At 39.9% G+C, this 24,297-nt stretch overlaps 2 protein-coding genes across 3 annotated transcripts in view; both read right to left on the reverse strand.

Annotated features, from left to right (window-relative positions):
• GREM2 (gremlin 2, DAN family BMP antagonist) overlaps positions 1–14,160 on the reverse strand; it is a 40,149-nt gene extending 25,989 nt beyond the window's left edge. The window contains exon 1 of one of the 2 annotated variants that reach the window (XM_088161552.1): positions 13,875–14,160. The gene's annotated coding sequence lies outside the window, so the exon portion shown is untranslated. The remainder of the gene's footprint in view (positions 1–13,874) is intronic. The other variant, XM_088161550.1, reaches the window with a different exon arrangement.
• Positions 14,161–15,465: 1,305 nt separating this feature from the next.
• RGS7 (regulator of G protein signaling 7) overlaps positions 15,466–24,297 on the reverse strand; it is a 276,991-nt gene continuing 268,159 nt past the window's right edge. Inside the window, exon 17 of the mRNA XM_088161576.1 lies at positions 15,466–18,144. Coding sequence (XP_088017702.1) covers positions 18,106–18,144 — 39 coding nt within the window. The 3' untranslated portion in view covers positions 15,466–18,105. The remainder of the gene's footprint in view (positions 18,145–24,297) is intronic.

A 24,297-nucleotide genomic window follows, 5' to 3' on the forward strand; every position in this document is an offset into this window, starting at 1 on the left:
TGCCCCTGAAAGGCTCACCAGCTCTGAACTGTGACATTCTGGCTATTGGCACAAGAGGCCATTCCTTATGTGAGGGCTTGACAGTAGAGGGGAGGAGGTAAAATGTGTTTAGCTGTACTGTGGATCTAATTACATCTTCTTACAACTCCAAGGATCTTATCACCTTTAGTTCCAGAGTGTAATTCAACCTATGCATTCAACCCTCATAGATCCTCCCCAGCCTGCAGTTGCACCTTTTCCCGTGCAGACTGAAAATCTCAGCAGATATATCCAAAAGCGGGAGCATTAAGAAGCACCTTGCAACATTTCTTAATCTTTCTTCCACCTTTTTTTTTCTGAGCACTTCTGCAGAAGCCTCCACCCATGAGATGTAGGGCTCTGTAAACATTCATTTCTTCAGCATTATCTGAAGTTTAGTAATTTCTCACTTTGGCACAATGACTTTTGTACACTTTAAGGCTGATCCCCCAAACTCCCTGTTGGCAGAACAAAGAGTACAGGTGTCTGCCCTACCTCTGGAATTCCTGATACTGGACATCTAATTTCTGTGTTCTTCAAAAATCCTTAGGAGTCCTCAGAGTGATGTCTCTACTGAATTATTTTGGTTGCTCAGTTTCATATTCAAAAACAGATGCTTTGGAAAACCACGACTTGCACTTCTATAATACTGTGCAGTTCACTCTACAGATCATTTTGTTTGGAAGCCACCTAGGCAGGACACCACAAAGAAGTTTACCTATTAGCCTCCTGCTTCTCTGCAAGATTTATTAAAGTCAGACTGTCAGGCTAATACATATCTTCACAGCTCCACAAACTGAGCAAGGACCACGTAAAATTCTTAGGCTTTGTAATTTTAGGCAGAGGAAGACTTAAGCACTGTTAAGAAAAAGGTTTAAGGCAAGTTACCCAACAAAACGTTTGGAGCTTCATATTCACAAACTAGAACTCTAAGCATTGTTATTTGTAGAATCTCTTTGACCTTCTTAACAGGCCAGTCTTCTGCATAGTGAAAATAAGTGAGAAGAAAGAAGGCAAAGGCTACTTTTATGTGCCACATCACTAAGCAGTGCCACAGGGGCCAGACACATTTATATTCTTCTTAAGTTCTTCTTAAGTTACTCAGCGATTTCGCTGAAATTTTCAGAATAAAAGCAAAATGCTCCTTTCATTAACTTAGGCATTAATCAAGGTTTCATTGCAAGTCATACACATATGCAAGATTGGGCTAACAGGTATATTTTAAGTAAAGAGTAAGCTGATATGAGAAGGTGACCGAGACAGAGGAACAATGTCACAGCAATTCTGGAATCTTGTTAGTGTAGCAAAATAACACAATCCTATGAGCAGCAAGAAAGAAAGAAAAAATGGCAAAATACTTAGCCTTCATCTCCTCACAGCACTAGTATGCTCTGTAGAGCTGCCCTGTGAACAGGAGCAAGCAAGATCTGCAAATGTGAAGCCCTTCTCCTTGCAGACACCAGTGACTGCTGTCCTCAGCACAGATTCAGAAGCATTTGCCTTTCTCCCTTTTCTCCTGCAGACCTCTAACAAGTCTGCATCAGGGCAATAGTTGGATGCCACAAGATGATCTGGAGAGAAACTGCTGTCTCAACATAGCATGGAGATGACTCAATAGTGACAAAGTAAATCATCCTTCAAAGATAAAATTACTTATTCACTATTGACTTACCTGTCAAGAGTTAACATGCAATGAATACTTCTAAAGGTTACCCAACATAAAATCTACTAGTGGTAAGATATGAGTTCCCCCACATATGCTAACTAAGGAAGTCTATGAAGGAATAAATCCCACTTGACTTCTCATGAAAAGCCTTAAAAACAGCAAGGTCTATGTATACAGTCCTAGAAAAAGATTATACCCTGAGACTATTAGTTTACAGCCAGATATCTTGCTTAAAGATGCATCTTCTAAGTATTTCTTAGGAATCATGTTACGTTGCCATGTAAAAATAAAAAACAGTGAATATGTGAGCAGAATAGTTTGCAATGAAAAAAAATCCTAAAGCTGCTTTAAAAAAGCCCAAAACATTTGTTGAACCCACACACACTGTGAAGCCATAAACAGTCTGGAATTTAACTTCAGACCACTGAAAAGTTCAACTCACTTTTCATTTCTGTCACTATTTGCATTTTTCTTTTTTTTCCAGTTACATGAAAGCATTAATCTGTTTGGATTTTCCTCTTGAATGTACTTTTCAAGTTCTTATATAAATTTCTAGCATGGCATGATATCTTTCCTATAAACTCTGTGAAGACATAGCTTATGATGTTTAAAACATTCTATTTAATTAAAAGAAATTAACAGTCCTCTTAAAATGTGCAAGCAGCAGTTGTGTATTCTGAAATTCAGGCTGTAAGTATACATCCCTTAAATTTTCCTAACTTCTTGAATAAATAGATCCTTTGAGGTTTCCAGATAAGATATATTTTAGATTACTTAGGCTACCCAAAGAATGCTTTTGCCATTCTGTGCAAGTGAAGCTGAAAGTGCATTTATCTTGCTATAAATAAGATGACTCTTAAAGAATGAAGCTCAGAAGTGTTAATGTCAACCCTTTAGTGGACATATCTTTGACTCCAAGTCCCAAAGCACCTAAGCAAGTTTAACTCAAATTTGAAATCAATTCTGACCTTTACAACACATGCAAGTCAGGAAAAGCTGATTGAATAATTTCAGAATTAAATGATACAAGTTTTACCATAAAACATAAGGTACAAAAATGTTTTGGAATTTTCCATCTAAATATTATGTTAACTCACAACTACTATGATAATCACACAGAGTAAAAGGTATAATTGAAATGTCCAAGAAAAATCTATGTATGGAATAATTCAACTCATCAGAAGCACATCCTCTCTTCCCTAATTTATAGCACCTGGGTTTATATATGCTGCTTCAAAAGAGGAAAGTTTAAGGGCAATTAGCAATTGCAGTCTCTTTCTTTTACTACAGTATTTTTTTTTTTTACAGGTATGGATGGCCTTGTGCAAACCATAGATAAAAGCTCTGGATGTCTCAGGTTAGAAACATTAAACAGTGAAGGTAGCATAGCAATACACACTGGGGTGAAATTCTCTCTATATAGAAGGCATGGTTAAAAGTGTTAGGGTTTTTAAGTATAAAAACATATTTGCATTGTCTTGAAGTAATACATTGTTCTCCTTCTCTGTGTAAGGAATTTAATCCAGTGTGCAAATCTGCATTAGAATTCACATCCTTATAGGCTTTGCAGAAAAACACGTTTGTATGTTATGTATGTACACATAAGGTCACAGCTACCTCTTTTAGATACTATTCATATTTGCTTACATGCACATGTGTCACAATGCAATAAGCAGTGAATAAGAGAAATATGTTAGCCTTTCATAATTTTTTAAAGTGCTCAATGGCAATAAGAGTTTTTACAGCTCATGAAGTGAACCATAAGGTTCTGTTCAAAGAATGACAGCATTATACAATCACAGAATGGTTTGGGTTAAAAGGGAAATTTAAAGACCTGCCAGTCCAATCCCCCCACCATGGGCAATGACATATTCCACTAGACCAGGTTGTTCAAAACCCCATCCAGCCTGGTCTTGAACATTTGCAGTGATGGGACATACACAGCTTCTCTGAGCAAACTGTTCCTGGATCTCACCACTCCCATTAACCCATGTCATTTCAGAAGATTTGGGAATTCTGGTCTTCCGGCTGTCTCTTAAATAACAATCTTACTTAAAGATTTTCCACACTTAGCAACTAAGCCTGTCTATCTAGACCACTAAGGCCACCCAGTACTAACAGGGTTTTCAAGACATTATGCAGGGAGTCTGAACCTACCAGCCTAGAGGATAGAGGATATACAGTGTTTTGAACACTTATTTCAACATCTGCAGCACACTTTCTGAGTTTTCCATATCTATTGATTGTATACTGCTTCAGACATGCCAGAGGTCACAAAGAAAAGCTGGAACAGAATTAAGACACAGCCTAATAGCCAGAAGCAGAGCCAAGGGCAGGATGCTCCTTTTAGTTTGTAAGTTTAGACCTACGCCTTGCTAAGCGATGTCACATGGGCATAGCTGTAGGCAGAAGAACAAAACATGGATACTCTTTGGACCACTAATACTTTGTGTTGCTTTTGGCAGGGAGAGTTAACAGAATTCATTTTCCTGACAGTAGCTGGTATACAACTGTTTTGGATATGACAGTGTTGATAACACAGGGTTTTAGTTATTGCCAAGCAGCACTTTGATGGCATCAAGGCCTTTTCTGCTTCTGCTTTTGATCTGACCCCACTAGAAAGAAAGCTGGAGATGAACAAGAAGTGGGGGGACACAGCTATGACAGCTGCCCCCACCTTACATATGGGATATTCAAGACCATATGGTGACATGCTAGGAGAACTGTTTGCAGTGATGGCATTAGTCTTGCCAAGTCCCACTGCACACGGTGGAGCCCTGCTTTCCTGGGGATGGTTGAACACCTGCCTGCACATGGGATGGAGTGAACAAATTCCCTGTTTTGCTCTGCTTGCATGTTCAGCTTTTGCTTTCCCTATTAAACCATCTTTATCTCAACCCAAAAGTTTTCTCCCTTTTACTCTTTCGATTTACCCTCTCCTGATCCCACCAGGCAGGGAAGTGCATGAGTGGCTGTGTGGGGCTTAGTAGCCAGACTAGGCTAAACCACGACACAGACTTCAGAAATTATTAGATCCTGTCACCTAAAAAATACTGGTCATGAACAGAAATCAAAAGGCATCACAGAAGCTTTAGGAAAGGCTTACAATTAGTATGATACAGGACTTAAAAACACACTGAAGCGTGACTGTCACCCAAAAAATTCTACCAGCACTACTGTGTGACTAACTGCTACATGTTATTGTACATCTAGAAGTTCAAAGCGTATCTGTTGCTCAAATTAAGGCATCAGCCTTAATCACAGTAAAGTAAGCCACTATTCAAATGTTTTTAAAGGAAAAATAAATATATTGGTGAAATAATCTAATTAGGAGCACTTCATAACCAAAAAATCTTAAATTGCAGTTCACTTATTTTATTAAAATAAGCCTCCCTTTAATAAATACACATCAAAACATGCAGATTCTAATTTCAGAATTAAAAAAAACCTAATTTGGGGTGGTTTTATAAACAGTGACAATAAAGCTAAACCCGTGATAAATATAATGACCAGTAAGTTTCAATGCTCTTAGAAAACACATCTAAACTTCAGTGTGGAAGAAGAAAACCCAAACAACAAGCACGGCATTGGCATCTCAAACTCTCTGTATTTCACACATTCAGATAAAGTAACAGCTTAAGTCAACCATGTTTGACTGCTATCCAGTTATTTATATGAGTCAATGAAGCTGGCGTCTGAGAGGGGAGATGAACTGGCAATGTGCCGTAGAGCCTTGAGGTACAATTTGTACATAATGGGGCACACTGCAGGCACTGACTGCAGCCTATCCATCTGTGTGGAAAAAGCTAAGCAGAAGAGCCAAAACAGGCAATACTCTGGTTTACCTAATGGCACAGATTGAAGAAATCTGCAGGTGAACTGGCCAAGGACAGATCTGCAAAAGAACTCACCCCAGCAGTGTCCTGAACCCCCGGAGTGGCCAGCAGAGTTACATACACAGCAGTCTCCCTTGAGACAGGAAACCCTTGGTATGGGCTTTGTACCCCTGCTTCTGCAGTTCTACTGCCTGAACAGATCACCTAAAACCAGAATAAAAATTCCCATGGTTCCTGAAGTCCTGAAGACTCCATAACATGCTGGACTGTGCTACAGTCATGGTTATAATGGAAAGGCATGGCCCTTACTGAAATGATAATTCAGCTGGCATGGAAAGGTCATCTCCACTGAATCCATAGACCTTTAAAGACCATATGGGGCGAGAGAAATGAGATTATTCCTCCACAGCCTGAACAAATCACATCAGACTTTAATATCTGAAGCAGGTTAGGAGCTCACATTCACATCTTACATCACCAGGAAAAGAAATAATATTTTGGGGTGACTTCACGGGTAGCATACAAACCCACAACTTTCACAAAAAGAGCGATCCTTGCTTTTTAGGCTTGCTTCTAAGAAATTTCATAGTTGAGAGCAGTGTGGAAATTAACTAATTTCCCTAATCACCTATTTATCAAATAAATGTATTACCATACACAGCATGAACAGCTAACCATAGTAGCTTCTATAACCAATAGTGACTTCATCCTGCAGTTCCTACTAATTACCAACACATGGTGGGAATAATCCACTGGCCTTTTGTGGTGCTCAGAAGCACACAGTGAGTATCTGCCCACTTTAGCAAGAGATCTGACATTTCAGAGGCGATGAAGACATTTACAATAGCAGCTTATGTATCACTGTGTGATTATACATTCCCCTCTACTCCTAGTATTTCCCAAAAGATTTCCTGCATGCATTTCATAGCAAAATTACTTCATTCTATTTTACTGATTTGTAAGCAGCATTTGTGACCACGTAAAAATGACCTCTTAACTCAAATTTAGGAATGAAAAGTCATCCCTGCGGCCTTTTCTTTCTCCAGAATTCACTCTCTAGTTGAAACTTTGCCCAAGGCACAAATAAACAAACGTTAGTAAATATGAGACTAGACAGCCATTGCTTCTCAAGAGTAATGTCTGCAAATGCCAGATATGGATCCAGAGATATTGCTGGTTTTACCTCTTCCAGAATAACTTTTCCAAGGAGCTACACCCTTGTCTAGCTTGCTCAAATTCTGAAAATTGCTGTTTATGACTGTGGCTGTAATAGCTGACCTAACCAGAAGTGCCAGGAATCAAACCACAGTCTTCAGAAAGCAACAGGATCCATAAGATACAGACTCCTTATTTTGAGAGACTATGCTATGAGATTCCCAATCCTAAGCCACACGAGATGGCTATGCCAGGATAACAGTTCAGATTGTGCAAATCATATCCATATTGTTAACTTTTTTTAGCGTCTGGTGTACTTTTAAATGGACACCAAATCTGTTTGGCGGAGAGAGTCTGAGCTGCTAAATAAATAGTGATAAATTTCCTAATACTACTGGGCAGAGTGTTCCTACAAGTACAACGTGTGTTTGTCAGTTTCCCACTGAGCTAGCGTTGACTTTCAAATTTCCTTTAATCTTATTATAGTAAACATAGTACAGCTCTCTGGCAAACAAGAGGAACATTCTTCCTGTAATATCATATGCTTCTTTTAAAGAAACCTTAGAGATGTCCAGAAAATAATTAGGCTCAACTTGGAATAACACAATCAACTTGTTTCCAAAGAAACGACTTTCACAAAATATTATATTTTTGGACTGAAAAAAAAAAGGCTATTTTTATAAAGAGAAAACTGGCAAATTCTGATAGGAACTCAATATAATGCTTGCATGTATCATATTTTTAAAGTCAGCTACCGAAACATCAACAGAAAAATATATTTCTAGTTGGAAGAAGTCTACCTGAACTGAAGGAAAAAGAAGCCAGAATTCTGGATTTAGATTTCAGAAAATAGGAGACTTTACTTTGTGAAGGAGTTTTTGCAATGCTCCTTCAAGAAGAAAGAACTTCAAGTGCAGACAACTTTAAAAAAAATTAGATGAAGAAAACAAAATGGGATCTATTATGGTACAATAGTATTTAAAGCCTCTTTTCATTTGAGAGGAATGTATAGTAGACAAAGGTGGGATTTGTCTTACAGTTCAAAAAAACCCAAAAATCTAGGCTGAATTGTTGAATAACTTGATGTAAGTGACTGAAGGGACTTTGGGAACCTGAAAGCAAGACAGTTTCAGGTGACATACACTAGCTCAATTTCCAATTGTGTGCATTTGTCTTGTTTCCTTCAGGGTTTCTATAGAAAAAGAGTCATTACATATATAAAAAATGGAACACAAAGGTGATATTTTCATGTACCTTCTGGGATTTTTGAACAAAACAATAAATATTCCTAATAATCACAATAAGTTTCTGTGACATTTGAATCTTCAGCTACCATTAAGAAGCCACACATTCTGAGCTATGAATTTACTGGAGGCTCAGCTTCATTAAGGAATGGAAGTATTAAAGAGACAGATGAACAACCTTCCCCTGCCTACATGGAATCCAAAATGCTTAGAATTTGTTTCAGGTTGTAAGCATTCACTCTTCAGACTATCTTAGCAAAAGCTGTTCTCACCAAAGAATCAGGCAGAATTTCCATGAACATCATTAATGAAGAATATAGACCAAAGTCAACAAACATGCTTAGTATAAATCCATTGTGTGTAGTAATCTGAAAGGTGTCAGCCAGAGAACAATTTAAATCAAAATACAAGCGATAGCCATCTCTCTCTTTATTAGAAGACTTTACTGGATGAATCCATTAAGTCATGCAACATGTTCACATATTCCCATCTTCTTTGCCTGTCAGCCTCCTCTTGTTCCTCACAAAAGGACACTGAGCCCCAAATTATGTCGACAGAACAGGAACAGACAAACGATAGATAGATCATAACAAAGAACATGCCTAGAGCAAGGATGTCTGATATCTGAGAGCTTCCTTTTGGATGTTTTCCTTTTGGATAGAAGCTCTGACCCACTATTTACACCCCTATCCCAAGCTCTCTCACATATTTTTAAATGACAACTTTCTAGATGTTATCTCAATGGAGACTGGCCAGATTTATAGGCAGGATCTCGCTTAACTCTAAGCCAAGCTAGTGTTTTGGCCTCACTGGAAATGAGATTAGGTCTGAGATTTGCACCAGGGAAAAAAACATGCCAGAAATGGTCATGGAGAATTTTTACAATGCTGTTTGTTTTTTCTTAGCACTACTGTATAATATCAGTCTATTTGAGCATTATCATAACAGTACTTAAGTAGGGTAATAGGATAGATGAGACATGGCTGGAATCCACAACATAACTGCATGTAAATGGAGACGGGTAACTAATTCACATCTAGACCAGCTCAACACAGTTTTCCAACTCCAGAAAGTGTTTGTACAACACAAGGTCAACAAGGCATTCTGCGTGAGCTGTACAAGCGTTCTCTCCAAGTTTTAAGAGATGTTAAAAATTCAGGAAATTTTCAAGATTTATTGCGTTAAATCCACAGTCTGATGCTGTATTTGTGTACTGCCCATCACACTCAATAAAAACTGGTTCCAAAATGAAATTTGGAGGGTAAATAATATATTTTCCTTTCACAGTGTACTTTACTTCTCCTACTTCCTTAACACAAAATAGACAGAAACAAAGGCTTTATCAGTCTTTCTCTACTTGAATATATCATAATTTTAATTTCCTCAAGTTTCATTGCAAATTATGTTTTCTGAAAATACTCACTTCCTAAGCAACAATGACTTTAAAACTGTCAGGAATAAGAGATAAATTTACCCTTTCTCTTTCTCTAAAAGTCTTGTAATAAAGACAGTAGCATGTGTATTTCTATACACAACTCATCTTTACAGTATAACCAATTCTATATGGTTGCACAGTCTATATGAAAAACTGACCTTAGTAAATCCCCCTAACTTTAATGGCTAATCTAAAATACACCATTTTAACTCTTAGAGATATTATCTGGACAGCAACGAAGAACAAAATATTCAGAATATCATAGATAAGTATGGTTAAGCACAGAAGAAAAAAAAATTAAAAGTAGGTGCTGTAAGATGACTTTTTGAGAAAGACAGGTTACAACTGAAGTTGCCATGATTGTATCACACCAGATATTGAAAGATGGATTGCCTTCTGTTTTAATGTCCTGGAGCGAGACAGATTTTTATGGTCTGCTTCCCTTTCTGAAACAGGCTTCAAAAATCTTCTTAAAATTGATAATAAAAGGCTTAATGCATTGAGAACAAGAAATACCACGGTTTCAAGTGACATATCATCATCCACACAACTCATGTTAAATCTATACTTCATCCCACAGAGAAACTATGCATTGAAAGAAGACTTGGAGTAAAGAATTCTAGCAACAGAAATACAGTCATGTGAGAAGGAAACACTCCTATTGTTTCGCATAACACAACATTTTCTGCAATCTACAAGCAGTCTTGGAGCAGTCACAGTGATCCAGGACAAGAAGAATATTTGTATCAAGTATGATATACACATGCAATCCTACCATTTCCAACACGATCCAATGGAAATACATGTAAAACTGAAAAGTTATTAAGAAATCCATTTTTTGCAGCAATGACAACCGTCTCTCCTGTTTCTACGTGAAAGAAGGATTTGATCCCTACTTGCTCCAATAATATATTTTTAAGAAATGCTTTCATAAAAGAGATAACTGTTTATAATTAACAAAATATTTTTTCAATTTAAATTTAAATTTTTTCCCAAAGAAGCAAACTAAAGAAAAACATGAAACTGTAAGAAGCCAGCCAAATCACCAAAAAAGAGAGAACGGAAATTTTTTCCCTTTACAGAAAACTGCAGAAAAAAGGTTTAGAAACTTCCACTTAAAACTTCAAGCTTGATTAAAACATGTTAAACATCTCCCCTTAAACACTGCCCCCTGCCTGAGGCAACTAGACTCCAGGATCAGAGCGTGATTCTCATCATGTGCTGGAACCCAGGAACTATCCCCTCAGGTGGGATCTCTTCCCAAGCAATACCTCTGGTGCCCTGTGGGAGATGCAGTCAGCCACGATGCTGACCAAGGGAACACAGTGCAGCATTTCTAAATGAGAGTTTTAAAGTTTCAAGCCAACATTTCTCACCACTCCCAAACACAAAGAGGAATATAAACAGCCTTATGGACCTTTATTCGCAGAAGGGCTATGGCGAGTGACAGGCAAACAACCGTGAAGAACCAGCTGTCCTCTCCTAAACGCAACTTCTGTGTCCACACCCAACACAAGCTACACTAAGGCTACGCTATCCACAGTTCCCACTTAAAAAACTAGTCTGCTATCACATGCCAGACTAGAAAAAAAAATTGGCCTCATCTTCATTTTGAACTGAAGAGATCTCAGCAGGACAGCCCCGGTTGGTTGCAGGCTGTGCTTTCCAGCTGAGCCAGGAGGTTTTTTGGTAGCAGATACCTGAGCAATGAGGCAAGAAGCAGGGACTAGCCCACATCCCTGGGAAAGCAGGCTAGTATGTGCTTCAGACTGCGTGGTACCTCAGCAACAGCATGCTGCAAATGGACCAGGTTCACTGTAGCAACTAGCACAGCCCAACAGGAACTGACAGGCACAGCAAAATAGATAGGCACAGAAGACACTGTATGTATTTTAGAGGGTTTTACTTCATGCTAGAGCTGGTCCTATGGATCGTATTTCCAGCAAAACTCTAGCACATCTTTTAGTCTGGATTCATCTTAAAGGAATCCAACTGGCCCACCATGAGGTATATGGAGATGGGCAGTAAGTGGAACAACTGAAGGATGGGCATCAAAAGCCCACTCCTGACATGAACCACAACTCTATAAATGCACAAAAACACCTGAGAGCAGCTTCGAGCAGAGGGAAAGACTTCTTTGTGCTACTCTTTAAGATACTCTTCAGATGTCAAAAAGTCTGCACAGTAGCTTGAACCACTCTATTCTTATCCAGTAATTTGGAACTGCTTATTGAAACAATTCTAACTCCAGATCAGAAATTGGTAAATACCACTGTACCAATCCCAAACTGGAATTTATCAGTTTCTGATTATTGGATTAGAATTATTTTATTATTTTAGCAATAGTGTCACAATAAACCAGTTACCAGATCCATTAAACAAAACTCAAACAGGACTATTTATTACAGAAGATGATCTAGATCTCTGAGATTAGCACTTTCATAAACATTGACAAAAGGTGATTGAAACAAAGCATTTTCTAATTTATTGATGCAGTTCAGTGGGTACTTCAGATATTAATTTTTACCCTCACCTGGTACTATGAAACGAAAAACAAAAATCTCCACAGTTAAATTCTTCAGCTTTTCAAACATTTGTTCTATTCCCCATTGAAAGTCAGGCACTGTCTATTCGAAAGATTAAAAAATAATATATTTCAGCAAAACAAATCAGTTCAAAATCTTGAGTTAGCAATATTTATTTTTGTGGCACTCTTGTGGGGGTCTTACTGATGCTTTTCACTGACGCATCTTTCCCTTACTTATCATACTGCAATGAAGACTGAGCAAAATTTGCTGCTACGAGGCACGCCTCCTCCCCGCACACAAGAGCTCTGCCTGAACAGCGGGCTACAAGAAAGGTGAGGAGGCAAAATCCTACTTGCTAGGTTTCTCACTCATCCTAAAACAGAGAGAGATTTTGCAAACAAGTCCTCTCTTTTCAGCTGCACAGTGATCACAAATATTTAGAACTTAGGACTTCACCTGGATGACAGCAGTTCACAAGGACCATACAACAAAAGTGAGAGAGAGACCACTTGCTCAGAGCCTGAAACACTGTCACAGCACCCTCACGTCCTGGCTCTCAATGTAGGCACCCTGCTGTTCCACACAGTTACTTTTTTGAAGCGATTTTTAAAAATCTTAGGCTATCAGTCTTCTTTAATTTTTGCAAGTAATGAAGAAAGACCAGCCTGAGAAGCAGGAACCAAGTTTTGCAAGTGAAGCATCTGCATTAAAATACACCAAGTATTATAAGCATAGACTTCAGGCTGTGCGCACTTCCTGAAGTTCACAAAACAATCTAATTCCTTAAGGAAACACAGCACCTGTATTGTGTTGGCACGAGTGGGAACATAAGATTCTGAAGTGCTTGCTGATTTCACCCTGGTTTAGCAAGAAACAGCCTTGAAGCAGCCTGATAACCGACTTCCTAATTAGGGCTCTGACATTGCTTGGTCTTGCACCTGCTGCTTCATGATTGTTGAGAGGGCTGTAGGATTCATAACCTGGGGCTTTTTCTCAGGAAATCTCTGTCGTTGGGCTGAAGTTCACCTGACTCTACTCACTGGGATTTCATTCTGTTTATTTATCCTCTTTCAGAGAAAGAAAAAAAAAAAAAAAAAAAAAAAAAAAAAAAAAAAAAAAGAGGTTTAACTTGTTACGAGCTGTTAATTTTGTCCTCAAAAATCCACCAGAAGTTATATAACCACTTTCACAATAGCATGCTAAAAATAAGAGCTGTTCAGCCAAATGCCACCGCAATTTTTTATAAGACCTGTGCCTCCAATTCTGCAAGACCTGTGGAAGCACAAATATTTCCTTAACTTTAGCAGAAAGTCAATGAGGAGCTCCGTGTGAGACAGACATGGGTTTGTATAATGCTCAAGTTCAAGGTAAAAAAACAAAAAAGAGTGTCTGTATACACACACGTATATTTCCAAGTCATGACTTAAAGTAATGCTATTCGCTCTTGGAGCTGATCCCTCGTGGGGTTTCATAATCACAAACCATCATTAACCCAAAGCAAAGAAAGAAAGGTACAAAGGGGCACAGGTTTCAAGCACGAGCTGATTTTTTTTTCTGGTTTGTCTTCTTTTTTCCTTTGGGAGGGAGCGTGGGGACGCGACGCGCGACGCTCCAAAGGCTGGGGGACCTGGCCATCCAGGTAACTTCCCAGGGCGCTCCGAGCAAGGCAGCCGGAGCTCGGCGCCGCTCTCGCTGATCCCGCTCCCTGCCCTGCGAGCGCCCCGCGGGCGGCGAGGGCTCGGACACGCCGCAGCCCCGAGCCGGGTCGGGCCGGACCGGGCAGGGGGCGAGGAGCGGGACCAGGGCTGCGGGACGGGAGCTGCGGGACGGGAGCTGCGGGAGGCCCCGCGCTGTCACCGCCACCGCGCCCGCGGGCCCCGCCGCCTGTCCCCGGAGGGGCGGTAGGAGGGCAGGGGAGGAGGAAGGGAGCGAGCCGGCCACGAGAGGAGCGGTGCCGGGTCAGGGCGCTGGGCGCCCCCGGCCGCCCCATACCTGCACGGAGGCGGAGAAGGGTCCGCAGCGCGCTCCGTCCGCCGGCTATAGATCCCAAGGGGCGATGAAGCGCGGTGGCGGTCGCCGCCCGCTGCCGCTGCTGCCGGTGGCGGTGGTGCGAAGCCCTGGCCGGCTGCAGATGCCCATAGGCGCTCGGTGGAGCCAGCGGTGCGCGGAGAGAGCGAGGCGGCTGTGCCGGTCCCGACGGCTGCGGGGAGCGCGGCACTGGCTCGGCGCAGCCACTGCCCGAGGAGAGGATCAAGGCCCCGCTTTCGATTGGCTCCGGTGGCCAAACAGCTCACACCGGCCTGCCCGCCCGCCGCCTCCCGCCCGCCTCCCCTCCGCCGCCCCACGCTCCGCTCCCCGCCGCCCCGCTCCTCCCTGCCGCCCGCCGCCTTCCCAACCTGGCGGGCACAGCCGGCTCCGCTCTTTCCCCCGCACACCCTCCCGCTCCCCCCTTGCCTAAGACGACGTCCAATCCCGGGCCCTTTGTTTATGTAGGGACATTCTCACCGTGGGTCTGACAAAACACCCTCCTTCCCTTCGCATCTTCCTCCGTGAGCTGAAGGACCCGCAACTTTAAGCATTCATGACATTTTGTGTCATGCTCAATATTCAGACACGTTTGTTCTCTGAACATTTAAAAAAATATCCTTAGCTAGTAAAATTAAAAGCATGCAGTGTTTGATCACCTGAGGGCTAAATCAGAGGTAGGACAAAGCATTCTTTGCCTGAGTTGAGTTTGCTTTTCTTACGTTGTTTGGGCTCCTAGCCCCAGCTGGGTTAACTACACGTCAAATTTTGGCATGCACAGAAAATAGAATCAGGATGCTTTCTCATGCTGAATCTCAGGTTATTCACTCTCAGCGGCTGTGGTCATTCCTTGGTGCATCTTTGCTGTTGGTATTCCTTTTGCTCAGGATGACTTAAGTGACCTGTAGAAAAGTATTCTCCCTCCTGCAGATGTGCCGTAATCTTAAGGCAGATCTCAGACCTGTCTTCTGGGCAAAATGGCAAGCCTTTGGTTTGACCCTCTGTTTAAACAATATACACTTGAACCAGATAAATAGGTCCTGTGGGTTTTCTCAGTGCAGGAAGATGTTGTAATATTTCCAGTAAGCATGCTGGCAAAATTGCTTATTAAAATTAGGGAGAACAAAATGATGAGTTATAACAGATGCACTCTTAATTCAATGACCTGCATTTAACTGATGCTGTTGAATTAAGCAGCATCTATGCCTGTTGCTACATCAGATGCCATTAAGTCACTATTTATCCAAATTTGGCAGATTGAAGCATTTGAAGCAGAGAATGAAGTTGCAGAGATACCTTTGCATGACACCGGTATGTACATTTTTAATGGTGACCTCCATACCATTTCTAGTTGATTCTCTATTTAATTAATTTTTTTCCTACAAAATGGTATGTTATTTTTCATTCCCTATAAAGCATGCATGCTTTTGTCTCTTTGGGGCATACAGAACTAGTTAAGTATGGTTTGGTTTATATTTTGTACAGGCAAAAGTCAGAAAAATAAAAATAGAAATATTGAGAAATATATAAACCCAGACATATTTAGAAATATCCATACTTGGAGTATAATCGATCTCTCATTTTAAAAGCTTTATTAGCAAAACCATCCCTCAGTGAATTCAATGACACCTCTGGAACTTTAGTTACCTCCCAAGAATAACTAAAAGATCCTGTTTCTTTTTTATTATACGTTTTTCCGTCACATGTTGCCGATTTATTTTTCCCCGGAGAAATGAAATTGCTGGTTTAGAGACCAAGTTACATTTCCAGCCATGGCCTAAGAGACACAGCAGCCACTGCACCTCCATCACCCCCCCGACACCTCTGTCACAGGCATCTCTCTCCCTGCATGCTCCTGATCCAAATGACTGGCTCAAATATATACATATACATATACATATACATATACATATACATATACATATACATATACATATACACTTTCTTTCAGTATTTCCTAAGTCAGAAAGTGTTGCCTGTCTGTACTTTGACTTTTTTCTGGGAAGAATGCAGACTCCATTTTCAAGGCCTTTTTTCAGCCTCCTGTTTTTCTCCCTCAACAGATGGCTATTTGTGTCAGAGGAAGGAATACAGCCCTTCAGCTGAGCATTGGCTGAAGCAAACATCATAGCAGGCTGTTCCCTTCCTTCTAGAAGGCTTCCTTCTAATTTTCAATCATATTGTCTTATAATTTTAATGCAAATTTTATATCCTGCTATGTGTTATTTGGGGGAAAAAGCTCTAAACACATTACAGGAGTTTTCCTGTAATATATTCATCATACTCCTCCTTACAGACCAATAACTTTCTTTGGTATAGATGACTTGGGACTTAATAAGATTTTGTACTTCCAGAGTTGCTACTTCCCATTAGCTATTTTCAACATTGTGTTTGTTTCCTTCTGTGTTTGGATTCCTTTACAGCACTGATAAGTTTCCTTCTAGTCTTGTTCAATTTAATAGCTTTTAACCTGTCTGTTTTATTTATGTCTGCTTAAGTGCTTATTTAATCTTTTCCCTTATAACTATAATGACCTTCCACAGGTTACTATAATCCCAGAAGGTATGTGGGGAATTTAAAGATTTAAAAGTCGTTTGACTTCATAAATAATTTTTATTTTCTCATTATGGGCTTTAGTTTTAAACCAAAAATGTTTCATTTTCTGTTTGATCAATGACTGTTTTCCCCACATATTTATTTCACATATATAGTAGTAAGCAAAATGAGACATTTTGGATTCTAAACAACTTTTTTCTTTTTTTTTTACAGTTTGGTTAGTGAGAAACTGCAAAGGGTCTTGATCTGACATTGAAAGTACACGGCATATTTATTCTTTGATGTGGTCTACAACTAGAATTTTATGCCCTTAAAAATACTTTAGTTATGCAGTTTTTTGTTTTTTAAAAACTAAAATACTTCTATTCTGCAGATAGCATTTGTCCAGTAATATCACTGTAAAGCACATTTGTATTGATATTGCTGCATCTTTCCTCCACTGTGAGTGCCTGACTTCTATTGTATGCTGTAGTTAAACTAACAGACTAACCTTTTAATGTCCTCTGGCAATTACAGAGCCATTAATTCAGCAAGATGTTGAAGCCTATACCTACTTTCAATCTACAGATTTAATGAGTACATTCTACTGATGTGGCCACACTTCAGGAACGACTGTAATCCATGTCTTTTGTCTCACACTGAGACAAAACACAAACAACTGGTGCCCATCTCCTTCACAGCAAGGACTGTGTCTTTGTCACTGCCACTACAGAAACTGTTCTGCTTTGCAGCCCTGAACACAGAGCTTGTCTTGATCTGTGAGCACATCTGGCAGGAGTGCCTGCAGAGCACGAAGGGCTGTAGCACAGCCCCAGAGCCAAGGGAGGCTTGAGAGAGATGGTACTGTCAGTCACATACTCCAACCTCATTCCTGCCCCAAGACACAATCCACAGTTACATAAATCAGAAGAGAAGAAACCTGGGAGATCTGGTGGCCACATTGGTGATTATATGAATTATTCCTGTTTGCAAATTGACATATCTGCACTGATTGAACAAACTGATCATTTGTGTCAGGTTACACACACATCCTCCTCTCTTAGGCCTTGAGTAACCAGTCAAGCTCTGCAGCCAATAGCTAACTTAATATCCTCTTGGGAGATTGGTGTCCTGAGACTCCTGACTGTCCAAGGGATGTTTCTGTTTCAGGTACAGTCCCACAAACTGGTTTCACTGCCATACAAATACCCCTTTGTTTCTTCATGGTTCCTGCCTCTCAACTAACGTTCATTGTCTTGTTCTACTCCTAGCTCAGGTTTATCCACAAATTCCAGGGCAAGCTCTTTGAATTCCTGACCTTGCTCTTGATTTGCTCTTTGGTTTGACGTAGCCCTGATTTCTCAGTTTTTTCCTAGGTGCATTTCCGTCTGGAGCCTTGGGCTGGTCTGTCCTTGGTGACTGACTCCTGAGTCAGTCTTGAGTTTCTTCAGTTTCAGTGGCTGGACCCGCCCCAGCTACACTCACTTAGCACAAGTATTCCACTTGTGGCTCCTTAATAACTTCCGTTCAAAGCCACCTTCCTGAATGGGAGCTACAAAACACGAGGTCCCACTGTTGACGCAGAACATTTGGCACGTGGCTTATCTGCGCGATAATTCAGCCGCCGCTGGGGGAGGTCGCATGGGCAGCGTTGGGTCGTGCCTTAGGAGAAGATGCAAGAATGCAGGAGAATGTGGCGTCCCTGCAAGATAAATCACACTTGTCAAGATCTTCAACGGCTCGTACTGTTTTCACAGACAATTAGGCACCTAAATGCCTTCGGACATAGTGCACCTGTTTTTTAGTTCGGAGTTCTTTCTAACATTGTGGATTCAAGCCAGGAAAGCACTCTAAGCAGCAGTAATTTTGATCCTGTTTTCTTCAGTACTTTATCTTTGCTATGTGAAAAACAACTCTAAAATATGTCTCTACCTAGACAGGGCAACATCCCATCCCAGAACATGAGTAAATACTTCATAAAACCCCCAATAAAGAACTTCATTAACATGGATAAATACGTTCTTTGCAAAAATGCCATCTCTGTATTTCACAATTATCATGAATGAAACATTCTTAGTATTGCCTGACTTCAAATCTAAATTACTCTGTGCACGCCTTGGAAGGAAAAGAAAGTGCTATCACCTTTCTTTAGCTTCTTTCACTTCATTCTTATAAAAATTTCATTTGAGCTATCCTGATGCCCTGAGCCCATCTGTGTGCTCCAGGTATTCAGGCTTTAGGTAGCTGAAACTTGTTTCTCCTTTGTTTGTTCTCTGAGAGGAAATAATTTCTCCTCAAACATCTACCTTTGAAAAGTCTCCAGAAGGCTCACAAATTCAGTTTACCAGATAAAATAAGATTAGTCTACGCAGGACCTACTTGAAGTAAATTTCTCCTTGATTAGAATTTTTTTCTACTCTGGGGATGATTCCAACTTTGACTGATAAAGATTTTATATAAAATGCTGCCATACTGTTTTTCAGGGGATGATAATAAGAAAAGGGATAACTAGTGAAGAACAGAAAGAAAAAAGCAGAGGGAGGGAGAAGGGTATGAAATTATAATTCCCTTTTAAGACAGAATGGGTTTGTAAATATTCACTGGTCCTCTCTCAGGATATGATTGTCAAAAGTGCCTCTCCACATTACCTTTAAAGCTGTGGTTCATTAAGTCGTGAACACTTTACAAAACCTTTCAATTCTCAAAAATAACTTGAGGAACCTGAGCTACCCAGAATCCTTCAAAAACTGCTTATCTAGAATGAAAGCAGTGATTTCATGTGCCAAAGCATCACACATATCCTATGTTTCCTGTTTCATATGCTTTATGACTGATCTAGACTTTTGCTTATAACAACTTTCAGTGACAACAGAAAAAAATGTTGTTAACATCTCTGAAGTCTGTCATTCCCCTTCTCTAAATTAACCTTAGACACTCTTTTACCCTGTTTTGACGATGTTTTACTCATTTTAGAGCAGACAATCCTGCCAAAATCTGGGTTGAAATGAATGAATTAAGTTACCAGTTAATCTCCACTCCTTCTCTATTTTCTCTGGTTGGATTGCGATATTATCTAGACAAAGAAGAGAGATGAGTAGCAGAGAACAGAAGTCCATTTGAGATGAGTCCTCTTCATTCTTCTCTGCCTTGAGGGGCTTTGGGGACATCTGGATCTCTAGGGAACATCAGTAAATAGGACCAGATAACCTCAAAATATTAGAGCCAGACTAGCTCTGTCATGTATGATTCACTTGCTGTATAACGCCTAATAAAGGCAGTATGTGTGGAACCAGGAAGGCAGCCAGTATAGCTTCTTCCAAGAACTGTGAGTAATTAACAGGGTCTCTGGTTAATTTCTTTCATGAAAACGTGTTGAGTGAGATTCTTAAAACTGGTGCTTTTTGTGTGATGTCTCCCTCTACTCCCAAACATGCAACTTGAAAGGGAGAAAAAGTAAAATTCACAGTTTCAGAATTTGGGGGGAGTTTTTCTCCAGCTGCATCAGCTAGTGTATTATCCTTACTCCACTTTAGTTCTTCATCTCCTGGTGGTTTTCCTCTCAAAATCTGGTCTATAATCCAGCTGTAATTATTGTATCCTCATATAACATGCCCCAGTTTCTTGCTTTAGCTTCTTGCATTTTGAAGTGTTTCAAATCTCTAGTGTTTCAGAGGAAAAATCATTCAGAACTTTGGAGATGAAAGAAGCCTAGTTAGTTGCATCATGTCGCAAAGGAGAAGAAATTCACAAAAAGCAACATATTGTCCTTGTTTGTGAATCTCATGTCACAGCAGCTCTGAAGAAGAGGAAAGGACAATTCTCAGCCTGCTGTCACTGTTACACTTTGTAAGGAATGATCCATCTCTTTTGCACTTCAGGCTTTCTTATGGTACTGCTCTTGAAGCAGTACATCACTGTCCATGACTGAGTACATGTCTCCTTTGAACTTAACAAGCACCTTCTTCCTCACTAAAATAGAGCAAGCAGGTTGTGGAAGATGTTTGAGTGGCCCAAAGCAAACAGAGCCTACCCCCACCCCAAGCAGCAGAAGATGCTCCTATCAAACAAATAAAATGATAGGTGGTTCCTTCTGATTGCGGGGCAGATTTTAAGTGGCAGGGATATGTTGAGGATGGAGTACATGTGATAACAATTTAATATCTGCATCACACAAGGCAGAAGTTAATTTCCCTTGTTATATTAATATCACACGGCACAATTTAAATTGATATTTTAATTAAACCCAAATATATCTCACTAATAGTGATTAGCACTGGATGTTTTGGGAAATACACAAGCGTTTAACTGAAACCATCAGTTCAAAAAAAAAGATAGTATCCTCTTCAATATTTCAAATGTATTATGAACATGTCAGCTAATTGTTATGAAGAAATAACACTAAGCTGCTTCTGAATTAGGTGATAAGGTGACAGAGCACAGAATATCATATAATATAACATTTGCCACATATGGCTGTTTCTGCAAGCCCTTGAAAACATAATGCCTGGTCTAGATCCTTTTGTGTCCAACACCTTTGCTGTCAATATGGGCAGTGGGATTGAGTGCACCCTCAGCAATTTCACTGATGCACCAAGCTGAGTGGCGTCACTGAGTGGCAGCCGACATGCTGGAGGGAAGGGATGCCATCCAGAAGGACCTTGACACACTTGAGAGATAGGCTGATGCAAAACTCATTGAGGTCAACAAAGCAAAGTGCAAGGTCCTACACCTGGGTCAGAACACTCTCAGGTGTACCTCCAGGCTGGGCAGAAAAGTAATTGAGAGCAGTTCTGTGGAGAAGGACTTGGGGGTGATGGTTGATGAAAAACTCAACATAAACCAGCAATGTGCGCTGGCAACCCAGAAAGATTCTCCAATGGAATCCTGGGCTGCATCATAAGGAGTCTGGTCACAGGTTGATGGAGGTGATTCTCCCTTTCTACTTTGTTCTTGTGACACTCCACCTTGAGTACTGTGTTCATTTCTGGTGTCCCCAGCATAAGCACATGGAACAGTTGGAGCAAGTCCAGAGGAGGGCCATGAAGTTGTTAAGAGAACTGGAGAAACTTCCCTCAAAAGTTGGATGAGAGAGTTTGGGCTGTTCATCCTGGAGAAGAGAAGGTTGTGTGAGACCTCACAGCAACCTTCCAGTGTCTAAAGGGGGCCTACAGGGAAACTGTTGAGGGGCTCTTCATCAGGAACTCTAGCAATAGAACAAGGAATAATGGTTGCAAACAAAATTAGGGGAGAAAAGGTTAGGTATTAGGAAGAAATTCTTTATAGTGAGGGTGGTAAAATACCAGAACAGGTTGCCCAGGAAGGTTGTGGATGCCCCAGCTCAGGCAAGTACTTAAGACCAGGTTGGACAAGACCTTGGGCACCTAGTCCAGTGAAAGCTGTCCCTGCCCATGGCACGTGAGGTTGGGACTAGGTGATATTTAGGGTCCCTTCCATTAACATTTTATGATTCTCAGTAATTTTCTTAAGAGGCTTTTCGCATAATAGGCAATAAATAGATGTGATCAGACTCCATGAAAACTGAATAACTTCAAAAAAAGTTGTATCACTACAAAACCATACATTGTGTTGCATGAAACAGAATGGGACTGAGATTTGTCCAGAACAAGTAGAATCTTCTATTTGCTGGAAATCTAGGAATATTTATGTGTATTTTTAAGTGGAATGTACGAGTTTGAGCAGCACCAACTTGTTTTAATTGTAAAATTTGACCATGAATTGAATTATTTTTGCCAAGTTTTATTAATTTACCTGGCCAGTTTTATAGAATTTATGCACAGTTAATGCTTCATTCATTGACTCTATGTGAATGATGGAATTCTTTCCTTCTCTTTGATCCTAAAGTCATACAACAATGTCTGTCCATTTCTGACTAAAGTATCCAGTTAAACTTTGAGAGATATATGCTGTGTAACTAATATAGCACATTGTTTCTTAATTCCTTCAGTCCTTCTTTTTTTGTTGCTAGTTATTAAGAGATCTTTGTCAGATGCGGGCGGATTCACTATGAAGTCTTCTTTTAAATAAAACATGATCCCAAGTACTGTGTGTAATGCAATAAAAATTATGTATGTAAAGAGAGAACATTTAAAGAGAGTGAATTTAAGGAAAAATTAAATAAAGATTTGTCTTTTTCTCTTCTCGAAGAGGCTAGAAATATTTTGGATTTGAGCTGACTTTGTCCTTTACCACAAAGGTACAATGTCACGTTCATACTGATAAAAGAGCAAAACTACAAAAAAAATACTAGAGTAAAGGACATCAAAGGGTAGGGTGCTTCAGGTAGCTATACCTAACACTGGTAATTTTTAAATCTGATAATAAGATTTGATAATGAGGTGTCTTACTGTTCACATAAATGCTTATCCATTTCTATATCAATAAGTGATAAAATATGCTATCTATTTTAATTTATGTTAAATTATGCAGGGATCAGAAGGGGCTCATCCATCTAGAGCACAGAGCAGTCCAGGCATTGCAGAGATGTTTATTATTTCACAGGGTCTGCAGCAGCTGTCATGAGTGCTTGACACTGCGTGTGGAAAAGCACTGTACTTTCTCTAAATGATGTATTTGATTACAACTAAGTATTTATAAAGCTTCCAGCTGCAAAGTACTTAAGGATCTTCAGCAAGTTAAAAATGACAGTACTGCCATTCATACTTATCTCTCTTTTCATGCCATGCTATTTAAGATCTGAATAATCCACTTTTCTATATATAATGGTAAGCCTGGGTAGGAATAAGGAGAAATTCACAGGCTAATGAAACAAGATTAGACCACTTAAATCACTCTAGAAACCAGAAGGCAATGCACCCCGTAGTTATTTTTATTCTAGTCCTATATCTGTACTTTCATTTAACAACCTCATGAATCCTTTAGTTGAAAAGGGAGGTGTATGTTGCTCCTAGCAAGCCAGCTTACATAGTTAGAAGTAAACAAACAAACTTCTGAATATATAAACATGTCTACAGGTCTGCTTTCAATACCATCACTGTCTGATTAAATGTTATATAAGAGGGCAGACTTAGTGCTATTCCCTCTAAACACAAGAAAATTCAAAAAGATTTAGTGATAAATGTTAGGACTTTTGCAGCTCCTGAAGTGCTGTGGGTACACATAGTGAGAATATTACCTCATGTCATAAAGTACCATATGCTTCATCCAGGTGCCCTGGACATCTGCAGTGGAAAAATGGACTTCAGATGAGCAAAACTCCATAGTGTAGCTAGAGCAAGGGGACGTGCACATATGCCTCCTAATTTTCACAATTTTCATACTTTTCTAAATCTAGGGCCTGGGGGAATGGGATAATCTGGAATTGGAGTGGTCAGGTTGGGAAGAAAACAGACATAAGGAAAAGTCTAAAAAAGCCCTGGTGATAGAAGGATTTGACAACTACAAAGTTACATACAAAGAAATGGAGAAGCTATAGGTAAAAGGTGCAGCATAGCACCTAGAAAAACAATGTATAAAAGAGAAGGGAACATCACAAGTCTCTGATGTATCAGTCTACTTTCCTCTGGAAGTTCATTGCACTGGTGCAAAGAACTCAGAGAAGATTTTAAGGACCTCAAATAATTTCAGTTTTGCATATGCGCTTTTTCATATTCTGATTAAGTAATGAAATTTTACTCAAGGAAGCATCTGTGGATGAGACACATGTACAAGTATTTGTGCTCGATGTGTTAGACCACTCATCCACTCAGGTAACATAAACAATACCAGGTAACCATTGCAATAAAAATGTCAAATAACGAAAATATGAATGGTTTGAAGTATATTCTTTTAATAAAACATAGCTGAGTGCCTCTAAATACTGATCAAATCTGATAAG

The sequence above is a fragment of the Sturnus vulgaris genome, chromosome 3 (genome assembly GCF_052056855.1).
Source record: "Sturnus vulgaris isolate bStuVul1 chromosome 3, bStuVul1.hap1, whole genome shotgun sequence".
NCBI lineage: Eukaryota > Metazoa > Chordata > Aves > Passeriformes > Sturnidae > Sturnus > Sturnus vulgaris.